The 13,697-nt window shown below is 38.9% G+C and overlaps 1 protein-coding gene across 3 annotated transcripts in view; it reads left to right on the forward strand.

Annotated features, from left to right (window-relative positions):
• frmd3 (FERM domain containing 3) overlaps nt 1–13,697 on the forward strand; it is a 218,879-nt gene that overhangs the window by 168,550 nt on the left and 36,632 nt on the right. For all 3 annotated transcript variants that reach the window (XM_043712851.2, XM_043712861.2, XM_087993336.1), the window contains 2 exons: nt 3,316–3,404; nt 5,705–5,779. In XM_043712851.2, coding sequence (XP_043568786.1) covers nt 3,316–3,404; nt 5,705–5,779 — 164 coding nt within the window. The remainder of the gene's footprint in view (nt 1–3,315; nt 3,405–5,704; nt 5,780–13,697) is intronic.

Raw genomic sequence — 13,697 nt, forward strand, 5'->3', positions numbered from 1 at the left:
GTTGGAGGTTTGGAATACTGCTGGTGTTTTATGTTTGTTTAAAAAGGGAGCAAGGGATAGACCAAATAATCACAGACCAGTCAGGCAGAATAACCAATCATTTAGAAGGACATGGATTAGTTAAGGAATGTTAGTATGGATTCATGGAAAATTGTATCTATCTAATTTGATTGAATTCTTGAAGAAGGAGTACTGATGAGAGGAGTGCAGTTGAGGTGGTCAATGTTTACTTCGCAAGGCCTTTGACAAGATATCACATGACAGATTTGTAAAAAAATTTAAACTCAAGTGGGATCCATGAGAATGTAACAAGCAAGCTAGGTATAAAGTAGGCTCAGTGACAGGAAACAAGGGGTGATTATTGGTAAATGTCTTTTCAACTGGAAGGCTGTTTCCAGTGATGTCCTGCAGGGCGCATTACTAGTAAATGTTTCTTGTGCTGTGTGTTAATAATTTAGATATAAATGCACAGAGCATGATCAAGAAATGTGCAGATGAGAAAAAAAATAGCTACATGGTTGTTAGTGAGGAGGATAGTCTTAGACAGTGGAAAGATATCAATGGACTGGTCAGGTGGGTAGAAAAGCACAAATAGAACTTAATCCAGAAATGTTTGAGGTCAAGCTGAACAAGGCAAAGGAATCTATAATTAATAGGGAGTGTTGAAGTGAGAGACATTGGAGTGAATATCCACAGGCCCCTAATGATTGTAAGATAGGTTGATAAGTTAGTTAAGAAATATGGAATTTTTGCATTTTGTTTAAACAAAATACCTTTATGTGTAGAACATTTCAGAGTTAGATTAGATTAGATTATTTACAGTGTGGAAACAGGCCCTTCCACACCGCCCCGCCGAAGCGCAACCCACCCATATCCCTACATTCCTGAAGAAGGGCTTATGCCCGAAACGTCGATTCTCCTGTTCCCTGGATGCTGCCTGACCTGCTGCGCTTTTCCAGCAACACATTTTCAGCTCCCTACATTTACCCCTTACCTAACACTGTGGGCAATTTAGCATGGCCAATTCACCTGACCTGCACATCTTTGGACTGTGGGAGGAAACCGGAGCACCCGGAGGAAACCCACGCAGACACGAGGAGAACGTGCAAACTCCACACAGTCAGTCGCCTGAGGCGGGAATTGAATCCGGGTCTCTGGCGCTGGGAGGCAGCTGTGCTAACCACTGTGCCACCCACAAGTTTATTTCTCACTGATTTGTTATGGCATGCTCCAGATGATATCAGGATCACCAGGATGAATGATAGTCAGTGTGCACACTCTGTAGTATTTACCACAAACTATACCTAGTTAAATGTTGTTGCTACTGTAATGGTACATGCCAGTCTTGGCTAACAGCATAATACTGAATCTTCATCTTCCTCAAGACTGAACAGTTATCGACAAGAATATTCAGCTTGGCTTTGGTTTGATGAGTCATCTTCAAAATCTTTTTGTAGCTTAGCACATATTTGTGATGTTTCATAATCAGCTGGAGTTGATGGACTCCAAGACTTTTTTGTCTACTTGGCTGACAACATCTTTGTCTGCCTGGCTGCCCACTTGCCTGTTTTTTGCTAAGCCCAAGGGACAGTGTGTGAGGAGGAGGAGGAGAGGGGAGATTTGATTGAGATATACAAAATTGTAAGGAAATGGATAGGATGGATGGGAAGGGCCTATTCACTTGAGGCCTAGACTTAAAGTGATGGCATCATGAGCCAATTGGCCCTTTTCTGAACCATAAACATTCTATGATTCTGTGAAGTCTTGATCATTCTCCACTTCTCTCAGTTTTGATGGTTGTGCCTTCAGTTGTCTAGGTCCTAACTCCTTCAAGTCATTCTTAAGCTTCCTTATTGTTTTATTTTGCTGTCCTCCTTTAAAGTCGTCTGTAAAACTTACATTTATGATCAATGTCTTTCCAGCTCAAATTATGCTCCTGTGAAGCATCTTAGATAGTTTTTGTAATTGCCAATAGCAATTATGGATTTATGGAAGAATATGTAAAAGATAATGTTGCCTGAGACTCAACATAGGCCAGATACAATACTTGCTCCAGAGCAGTTAGGGTTGGGAAATAATGATACTCTCACCCTATGAATGAACAAAAAAACTTACCTACTAAGTAGGAAACAAAAATGAAAGAATGTGCATTTTGGTAGAATTTCTCAGATCCCCATGACATCTCAAGTGATCAACTACAGCCAATTAAGTACTTTTTGAAGAGTAGTCACTGTTGTAGGCAAGCAGAGCAACCAGTTTATACATATCAAAATGTTTTCACAAGCAACATTAATGTACGTGACCAGTTAATCTGTTTATTAGTGATGTTTGACTGAGGGCCAGGGCACTGCAATAATTTTTTGCTTTGGGATAGTGTTTTGGGAATTTTTTTACTTATACCACAGGAGGATCGTAGAACTTTGATTTACTGCCTCATCCAGAGGAGGTCCATGCCATTGATAGCTTACAGTTCTTCAGAGAACTTTTATGCAAAGTTTAAAACTTCAAGGGAATGTTAAAAATGGAGGCTCATATTATTTTGCTAATAAACATATTGTTGATTATTGCATTGTACTTAAACAACCCCAGATATGGGAAGATGATAAACATAACCTAATAATTGTAAATAGACAAATCCTTTAAAGATTATCTTAGCTGGCTTCTTGTTTCTTTTTAATTGTTCTTTTTCTCTTCCTCTACTGTTCCATATATATTTATTGCTCCTGTTCCTCTATCAATAGTTTCTGAATGAAGCCCTCTCTGGTTTAATGTTCCTTCTCTTCATGAGTGTGATATTTTGCCCTTAACTTACTGATCTGCTCTTATTAATTTTCACCAGATTTGCATTGTTGCAGTGATATGTACCTGTGTTCTGTCTTTCCCAACTGGCTTCAGAGTCTGTTAGCAGGAGAAAAATATAAGCAAACTATGTCAATTCTAATCACTATAGATGTGACCCTGCTGGAGAGTACAGGTGTAAATATTTGGTTGAGTACATACCTTCAGTCCCACATGATCAAATAGCAAACAAGAACTTGAATGAAGCATCAATACTTTGAAAGATGACCATGGTAATAGTTAGTAATTTTGCTCATTTTTAAAAATTTCCTTATGGAGCGTGGGCATCACTGGTTGGCCAGCATTTACTGCCAATCCCCAGTTGCTCTTCAGAACATAGTGGTGAGATGCTTTCTCGAACTGCTGCAGTTCACGTGCTGTAGGTAAACCCACAATACAATTCTATTTGCCTTAATATTTTTATTACATGTATTTTTAGACACCAGTTTAATAATGGTTGTCATTTCACATTCTTAGAAGAAAACAGTACTGACTTATCATACATCAACTCCAGCTGCTTGCAAGCATCTTTGGAAATGTGGTGTGGAGAACCAAGCTTTTTACAAGTGAGTTTATGAATACTGAGATGTTTTTGTGGAAAAGTGATGAAAGTGATATAAAAACTGAAAATGTTGGAAATACTCAGCAGGTCTAGCAGTATCTCTGGAGAGAGTAAAGAGTTATTATTTCATGTTTGTGATCTTTCATCAGATGGTTGTTGACCTGAAACATTAACTGTGTTTCTAATTTCAGGCTTGCTGCCAGACCTACTGAATAGTTGGTGTATTATTTGTCTTTATTTCAGGTTTCGAGCATCTGCAGTATATTACTTTTATATGGATTAATGTGATAGATTTTTCTCAATTTATTTACATATTGTCCCATACATTTCCTCCCTCTCAATTTATCATGATTACTTACAATTTAAAATAATGCACATAATTTTAAACATAGGCACTTAAATTATTTTTCAATGTTCAATTTTAACAGTTTGATTTTCTAATAGTGTGATGAATATTTAAATATACAATGCATTTGCCAGTTTTGATATTTCTTTCAATATAATACATCGAGGAAGGGAGGGATTTGATGAAGTACAGTTATGTTGAATGCTTTCATTTGATGTTAACTCAAAATAGCTAAAAGAATTGGTCATAGAAATAACACAATCATAAAAATAAATGAATTAGGAACAGAAGTAGATCAACTGGCCTTTCAAGCCTGCTCCATCTTTCAATAAGACCATGACTGATCTGATTACTCCATGATCCTGCCTACCCTTGATAAACCTTCACTTCTTCTTTATCAAGAATCTACTCATCTCTGTATTTAAAATACTCTCAGACTCTGCTTCCACTGCATTTAGAAAGCAAGAGAGTTCCATAGACTCAAGACACTCGGTGAGAAAAATGTTATCATTTCTGTCATAGATAGGCAATCCTTTTTTCAAAAAACAGTGATCCCTGATTCTATATTCTTCCACAAGAATAAACATCTTTTTCCAATCTATGCTGTCACAACTCCTCAGGATTTTTAACACTTCAATCAAGTTACTCCTTGCTTTTCTAAACTCCAGCAGATACAAGTTGAACCTGTCTAATCTTCCTCATAAAATAATCCACCCATTCTAGATATTAGTCTAGTAAATCCTTCCTTATGTAACATGACTAATGTTGTACACAATACTCCAAATGTGATTTCATCAATGCATTGTGTAACCGAAACATAATCTCATTTGCCATATCCTTATTTTTCGTTATTAATTCCCCAGACTCACTCCTTTAGGATTGATGCTTTCTTTATTGACTCTGCTTTTTAGATTACCTGTAGAAACACCAACTATCTGTTTATAAATTTCCTAGTTAGCTTTCTCACGTATTCTAGTTTTTCTTTTCCTATTAATATTTTAGTTAATTTCTTTTTAATAATATTCTATCCAATCTTATGAGCTACCACCCAATTTTATGTAATTATGGGTTTTGTTTTTAAATTTTATTAATCACAGATGATGGGTCCACTCTTGGAATTTTTTTTATCATTTATATGAAAGTGTAAAAAGGACAACCTTGATCCTTGTGGCACATCAGTCATTACATCTTGTCAACCAGAATATAAGCCTTTACATCTGTATGATTTACATATACTTGTACTGTATTCTGAGTTGTTCCCTTGTCTGCTGCTGTATCTCTACTGACCTATCGTTTAACCTAATTTTTCAGTTGACTTTAGCTAGCTCTGCTTTCATGCCCTTATAATTGCCCTAATTTACATTTGAAATACTAATCTTTCCCTCTAAGTGAATGTGAAATTCTTCATATTATGATTACAAATATTTGGAAATGTAATCTCAAACAAAAAAAACAACAGTCCAATGTTTATGACCTAAACAGTATGTGGACCTTCATTAGTATTATTCTTCTATAAATTTTTGTTTAGCAGATGTGAACTAAATCATAAACATGTCTCTCTGGCACAGAAGACTAGAATCTCTCAAAGCTGCTGTTTTAGATTCTGCTTTAGAAATTCAGGCATACTAGCATTCCGTAGTGGTATTCCATTCTGAAGAAGTCATATCAGACTCAAATGGTAAATCTGTTTCTCTCTCTGCAGAAGCAGCTGGATCTGCTGAGGTACACCAGCACTTTGTTTTTAATTCAGATTTCCAGTATCCAAAGTGTTTTGTTTTAATTAGATTAGCATCTGTATCTCTGAATTGAGCATTTGGCTTGCCCAACTTCTGACAAAAGCAGAATTAGTAAATCTTAGCCAGGAAGTAATATCTAATAATTTGGGTGGATTTTTTTCCTTTGTAGTCCTTTAATCAAAATGCTAGTTGCACCAAATACTATATTTTTCATATTTTTAGGTATGAAAAATCCAGTCAGATCAAGACTGTGTCCAGCAGCAACATTTTTTTCAAAGGCAGGAGATTTCGTTTCAGGTGGGTTTTTCTGTCAAAGGATTCTGTGCCTTATTATTTTGCCTAAAGCTTATAAATTCAATAAGCAATTTATTTTATGTAATAACTTAGAGACTAGCTGTAAATGCAGTAGCTAAACCACTTACATTCTAATTCTGACCATGAAGTACAAATTCCTGAGTTGCATGAGAACAGAATCTACAGATATGTCTTAACATCCGATTATTCAGTTTGCTCTTAAGTAACTAGTTCACATGTTTACACAACTTGTAAGGTTCACATTTAGGAACCACAGCTTAACCTGAAAAGGGAATCAAGTTTGAAAGTGATTTAAAGTAGTTTTGTAAGAATCAATGTGTAAAAACTTATGCACAACTAATGACCCATGACAGTTGAGAACAGTTTAATGGCCCTGAAGGACAAATGAACAGATTGTACAGAGTGGGTGTTGATATCCATAGTCAGTGGTGGGAGCCTTCTGCTGCCAGTATTAGGATGTTCTTACTCTGGTCTTCCATTACAAACCTTTTTGCAGTCAAAGAATACCCAACCAAAAATACTCTCTGTTTCTTATCCTTCAGCCAATTTTGTATCCATGTTGCATTTTACTCTCTGACCAATCACTTTCCTCACACGTTTGTTTTGGTAGTGAATGCCTTTTTGAAGATGCATGTACATCACCAGTCCCATGTAAGCCTTCCCCTTATTAACCCTCTTTGTCACCTCTCCAAAAAACTGTGAGCAAGTTAGAGATGACTTTTCCTTGACAAGTCCATGCTGACATTTCTGAATCAATCCATATTTTGTCATGTGGCTACCTCCCTATAGTGCCAGGATTAAGGACACCTCAAAATGATTGCAGCATATAGTCAGTTCTGCTATAACTCGTGTTTCTTCAACGCAAATTGGCTTTAATGCAATCGAAGAATTTCATCTGTTATTTGTAGAATGCAAACTTTTCTTACCTGTATTAGCTATAACATGTTTCTGGCTCCATTATTTTAAATGGTGTGGCTATTGCACTATTTTCTTATAATGCGAGATTACACGAGAACGGAACTATCATGTTATATCAGAACTGACTGTGTTGTCAAAGGGGAGAGTGAAAAGCCGGAAGCTGTTGTACATATTGGTAAGAACGACAAAATTAAGGAGAGTGTTAAGGCTTTGCAGAGTGAATATAGGAAATTAGGTGGAAGCTTAAAAAGTGGAACCTCAAAGGTAGTAATCTCTGGATTTCTCTCAATGCTATGTGTTAGTGAGAGTAGGAAAAAGAAGCTAGGGCAGATAAAATAATGGCTGAGGAGATGGTGCAGTGGGCAAGGATTCAGATTTTTGGATCATAGGGATGGGTTGCACCTGAACTGAAAAGGACCAAATTCCTGGTGGGAAGATTTGATGGAGCTATTTGTATGGATTTAAAGTAGTCTGGCGGTGGGAGGGCCCAAAGTAGTGGTGAGAATGGAAAGACAGATGAAGATGGTTCTCAATTGAAAAACCAGCAAGTTAATAAGAAAAGGCGGGCAAGAGCAAGTGAGAAAATGAGGTTACTGAAGAATTAAACTGCATTTATTTCAATACATGGATCTTGTAGAAAAGGCAGATGAATTCAGGACATATATGGGAAAATGGGACTGGGACATCATAGCTATTATAGAGACATGGCTGAGGTAGGAATAGAACTGACATCTCAATTTTCTGGGTTTTAGATGCTATAGAAACGTTAGAAAGGGAGGCAAGAGAGGAGGGGGAGTGGCATTTTTCATTAAGGAAAACGTTACTGCTGTACTTAGAGGATATTTCTGAGGGATTGTGTAATGAAGCTGTACGGGTATAACTCAGAAATAAGAAGGGGATGATTACCTTGATGGGATTGTAGTATAGACCCCCCCAAGAGTCGGGGGAAATTGAGAAGCAAATACGTAGAGAAATCTTAGATATATGTAAAAAAAAGGTTGTAAAAGTAGAGGATTTTAACTTTCCATAAATAGACCAGGACTGCTATCGTGTTAAGGGCTTGGATGGTGAGAAATTTGTTCAATGTGTTCAAGAAAATTTTCTTCATCAATATGTAAATGTACTTACTGGAGAAGGAGCAAAACTTGACCTTGTCTTGGGAAATAAGACAGAGCAAATGACTGAAGTGTTAGTGGGGAGCACTTTGAGACCTGTGACCATAACGCTATTAGTTTTAAAATAGTTATGGAAAAGGATAGGACTTGTATAAAAGTTAAAGTCTTATTTGGAGTAAGGTAACTTTTGATGGTATTAAACAGGAACTTTCAAGAATTGATTGGAGTAGACTGTTCACAGGTAAATAAATGACTGGCAATTGGGAGACTTTCAAAAGTGAGATAACAAGAGTTCAGAAGCATTATCTTCCTGTTAAGAGTGCAGGGTAACACTGGTAAGAGTAGGACACAATGGATGAATAAAGATATGGTGCTCTGGTCAAGAATAAGAAGGATTCATGTAATAGGTATACACAACTGAGATCAAATGAATCTCTTGAAGAGGATAAGGGGTGCAGGGGTATTCTTAAGAGTGAAATCAGGAGGACAAGAAGAGGATACAAGAGAGACTTGGCAGATAAGATTAAGGATAACCCAATTCTACAAGTACATTAAGAGCAAAAGAGCAGATCCCCTCAAAGATCAACAAGGTGGTCTAACTGTGGAACCGCAGGAGATGGGAGAGATACTACAAAAATAAAGTTTGTGTCAGTTTTTACTGTGGAGAAAGAAACGGAGGCTAGGGAACTCTGTGAAATAACTATTGATGTCTTGAAAACAGTCCACATTACAGAAGAGGAAGTGCTGGAGGTCTTAAAAAACTTAAAGGTGGATAAATCTACAGATTATGACTAAGTGTATACTAGGATGTTGCAGGAAGTTAAGGAGGAAATTGCAGGGTCCCAAGGAAAGATATTTGTATCATCTACAGCTATGGATGATATGCCAGAGAACTGGAGGGTGTGTAATGTTGTGCCTTTATTTAAGAAAGGCTGTAAGGAGAAGCCTGGGATCTATAGACCGGTGAGTCTGACATCAGTGGCGGTTAAGTTGTTGGAGGGGATTCTGACAGATAGGATTTACTTGCATTTGGAGAGTCAGAGACTGATTAGGGATAGTCAGCATGGTTCTTTGCTTGAGAAATCATGTCTCACCAGCTTGATTGAGTTTTTTGACCAAAAAGATTGAGGGTAGAGCAGTAGACATTGTCTACATGGACTTCAGCACAGCCTTTGACAAGATTCCGCATGGTAGACTAATTGTTAAAATTAGATCACATGGGATTCAGAAAGGGTTTGCCAATTTGATACAAAATTGGTTTGATGGTAGAAGACAAAGGGTGGTGTTGGGGGATTGTTTCTCGGGCTGGAGGCCTGAGACCAGTGGTATTCCGCAGGGATCGGTGATAGGTCCACTTTTGTTTGTCATTTATCTAAACAATTTGGATGAGGATTTAGGAGGCATGGTTAATAAATTTGTGGATGATGCCAAAATTGCTGGCATAGTTGACAGTGAAGAAGGTTATCTAAGATTACACAGGGATCTTGATCAATTGGACCAATGGGCTAAGGAGTGGCAGATAGAATTTTAATTTGGATGTATGTGAGGTATTGCAGTTGGTAAAACAAACAAGGGCAGAAATCATCCAGTTAATGATAGGCCCTGGGTAGTGTTGTTAAACAGAGAGACATAGCAGTTCAGGCACATAGTTCTTTGAAAGTTGCATCATAGGTAGACATTGTGTTTAAGAAGGCATTTAGCATGCCTGTCTTCACTGCTCGGACCATTGACTACAGGATTGGGACATCCTGTTGGGATTGTACAGGATATGGTAAAGCCACTTTTGGAGTACTGTGTACAGGTCTTGTCACCCTGCTATAGGAAGGATATTATGAAATTGAAAAGATTTCAGAAAAAGATTTATCAGGATGTTGCTGAACCTGGAGGTTTTGTGTTATAAGGAGAGGCTGGGACTTTTTGTAAGTTGAATGTAGGAGGTTGAAGAGTGTCCTTCTAGAGGTTTATAAAATCATGAGGGGCATAGATAAAATGAAGAGCAAAGCTCTTTTCCTTAGGGTGGGGGAGTTCAAATCTAGGGGGCATATTTTTAAGGTGAGAGGAGAAAGATTTAAATGGGACCTGAGGAGCAACATTTTTATCATAAAGTGGATTGCATTTGGAATAATCTGCCATAAGAAGTGGTAAATGGAGGTGCAGTTAGCATATTTAAAAGACCTTTGGATAGGTACATGAATAGGAAAGGCTTAGAGGGTTATTGGCCAAATCCAGGCAAATGAGACTGGTTTAGTTTGGGAATCTTGGTCAGCATGGACAAGTTGGATCGCAGAGTCTGTTTCCATGCTGTATGATTCTATGACTCTAAGACTGTAAGACTTTAAATGATACTTTCTAAAAGTACTCCCCACCATGAAAAATTCTTCTTTTCGGACTGGGCTGCCTCTAATTTGCTCCTTTGTTGTTTTAATTTTGGCTTTGCGCCAGTCCCAAGTCTGTGACCTCAGTCTGTGACCTTTGTGGCCCTTGATTTGCCATGCTGTAATTATGCCTCATTTTATCCCCCAGCTATGGTGGTAATTGTTAATGAGGAGATAAGTACTACTTTCCAGCCTGTGTTCTGTGTTGTTCTGTAAGGTTTTTAAGGTTATTCCTTACCCATTGGAGATCTTAACTTTGCTGATGGAGCCTGTAGTAACTGTTTACTCCCCGATAAATCTTGACCACCAGCAGACAATGCAGTTTGCATTTGTTTTAGGAATTACTAGTTCTCCTGCTCCATTGAGTTCCTAACTAACCACTTCTTTTATGCATTCATGAGACATAGGCATAGCTGGCTGGCCAGCATTTATTGCCCGTCCTTTGTTGGCTTTGAGAAGGTGGTGGTGAGCTGCCTTCTTTAACTGCTGCAGTTCACATGCTGTAGGTAGATGCCTAATGCCATTAGGGAGGAAATGCTAGGATTTTGACCCAGTTAAAATGAAGGAACGATGATCTATTTCCATGTCAGGATGATCAGTGGTTTGGATGGGAACCTGCAGTGGTAGTGTTCCCATGTGTATGCTGCCCTTGTCCTTCTAGATGGAAATGAATGTGGATTTGTCCTGGATGGTGTCAAGCTTCTTGAGTTTGTTGATGCTGCATCTATTCAGGAAAGTTGGGAGTATTCTATCACACTCCTGACTTGTGCCTTGTAGATAGTGGACAGGTTTGGGGAGTCAGGAGGTGAGTATACTCATTGCAGTTTTCCTAACCTCTGACCTGCTCCTGTAGCCACTGCGTTTATGTGATTAGTTCAGTTTAGTTCTGGTCAATGGTAACCCCAACGATATTGATAGTGGGAGATTCTGTGATGGTAACATTCAATGGCAAGGGACGGTGATTAAACTGATGGTCATTGCTTGGCATTTGTGCAATGCAAATGTTACTTGCTATTTGTCAGCCCAAGTCTCGATATTGTCCAGATCTTGTTGCATTTGAACATGGATTTCTTCAGTATCTGAGGAGTCCCTATTGGTGCTGAACATTGTGCAAACTTCAGTGAACATCCCCACTTCCTACTTTATAAGGGAAGGAAGTTCAATGATGAAACAGCTGAAGATGGTTGGGCCTAAGATACTATCCTGAGGAACTCCTGCAGACATGTTCTGGAGCTAAGATGACTGACCTCCAGCAACCACAACCATCTTCTTACATGCCAGGTGTGACTCCAATCAGTGGAAAATTTGCCCCTATATCCATTGCTTCCAGTTTTGCTAGGGCTCCATGATGCCACTCTCAGTTGAATGTGACCTTGATGTCAAGGGCTGTCACTTTCGCCTCACCTCTGGAATTCTGCTTTTTTGTCCATGTTTGAACCAAGACTGCAATCATGTAAGGAACTGAGTGGCCCTGGTGGAACCCAAACTGGGTATCAGTGAGCAGGTGCTGCTTGTTAGCACTGTTGATGATACTTTTCACCACTTTACCGATAATTGAGTGTAGACTAATGGAACGGTAATTGGCTCAGTTGGATTTGTTCTACTTTTTATGTTCAAGACATATCTGGCAATTTTCCACATTGTTAGGTAGATGCTATTGTTGTAACTGGACTGGAATGGTTTGGCTAAGGGTTGTCAAATAATGCAGTACAAGTCTTCTGTACTATTGTTGGAATGTTTTCAGGGCCTATAGAAGTATCCAATACCTCCAGCTGCTTTTGATATCATGTGGCGTTAATCAAATTGGCTGAAGACTGCTATCTTGATGTTGGGGACCACTATATGCGACTGAAAAGGATCTTCCACTCACCACTTCTGGCTAAAGATTGCTGCAATTGCTTCGCCTTATCTTTTGCACCGATGCGTTGGTCTCTTCCCTTATTCATGATGGGGATATTTGTGCAATCTTCTCCTCCAGTGAGTTGTTTACTTGTCCACCACCATTCATGACTGTACGTGGCAGATTAGCAGTGCTTAAACCTGACCCGTTGTTTCTGGGATCACTTAGCTCTGTCTGTCACTTGCTACTTATCCTGTTTGGCATACACATAATGGAGAAAGTGAGTACTGCATATGCTGGGGATCAGATTCGAGAGTGTGGTGATGGAAAGGCACACCAGGTCAGGCAGCATCTGAGGAGCAGGAGAATTGACATTTCAGGCATAAGCCCATCATCAGGATGTTGTGTTTGGTAGCCTTATTATCAGGTATGCCTGGTGTTGCTCCTGACATGCCCTCCTGCACTCTCCATTGAACCAGGGTTGATCCCCTGGCTTGATGTTAATGATTGACTGGAGCATATGAGGTTGCTGATTGTGCTGAAGCACAATTCTGCAGCTGTTGATGGCCCACGGCACTTCACGAATGGCCAATCTTGAGTTGCTAGATCTGTTTGAAGACTGTCCCATTTAGCATGGTGCTAATGCCACACAACATGATGGAGCGTATTCTCAATGTGAAGGTGTGACTTCATCTCCACAAGAACTGGTCACTTTTACTGATATTGTCATGGATAGATGCATCTGCAATTTGCAGATGGGTAAGGATGAGATCAATTTTATCTTAACTTCTAGACTGAAGAAGAGGGAAAGTCCTTTAGGACCCAACCAGCTTTCTCAGTAGCTCCTGCAGCAAATCTCTCACCATGTCTAAAATACTTTTACCATTGACTGGATTTCTTCCTTGTGGAACCTTCCCACAAGAGTTTCTTCTGTGGGATGACAGAATTTTCAGTTCTTCCCTGCTGCTGATTGATTGCCAGTGCACCATGAATTAAGATGAGTCTGATGATCTCACATCATGACTCATCATTTTGTATATGAAGTCAAAACAAGTCTGTCTCTCACCATGTGGCAAGGTTGCTGCTTCTACTCTCTTTTAAGTGTGGATGTGCACAGGTCCTGCTTCGTCTGGTGTGGGTTAAGGAAAATCACTTCTTGGTTTAATTAAAAGAGGGGTTTATATTGACCAAGTAGTTGATGTTAGCAACTAGTTACAGATTACACTGATATGATAAACATTTTACAAGAACTATGAGAAAGTGCCTCATGTTAGTTCTGACTCTTTTGAGACCTTAAGCTGTTCTGTCCACAAATCTATCCTTAATATGAACCCTTTGGGATCCTTAGGGCCTGTTACAACAGAGATTACATGGACTATTAAAATCTGGACACAATGTGACTCATTGCATTGTGAGGTTTCTCTTCAGTAAAATCTTTCCCACTCTAACTTAGATAGCCTTTCTCTAACCACAGACTTAATACCAACAAAAATCAAAGAAGTCCAACAAGTAAGTTTTTCAGTGAACAAATTTACCCAAGAGCATATCAGTCGTTCTTGTGAACCTCAATAGGGCCTTACTAACAGCTGTCTTCCTGGTGCTCCTCCACAATGCTACCTCAATGGACACAACATGGCTGGTGAAAGATTGCT

Source organism: Chiloscyllium plagiosum, unplaced genomic scaffold (genome assembly GCF_037043375.1).
Source record: "Chiloscyllium plagiosum isolate Xiang-an unplaced genomic scaffold, Cpla_swu_hap1 HiC_scaffold_2, whole genome shotgun sequence".
Taxonomy (NCBI): Eukaryota; Metazoa; Chordata; class Chondrichthyes; order Orectolobiformes; family Hemiscylliidae; genus Chiloscyllium; species Chiloscyllium plagiosum.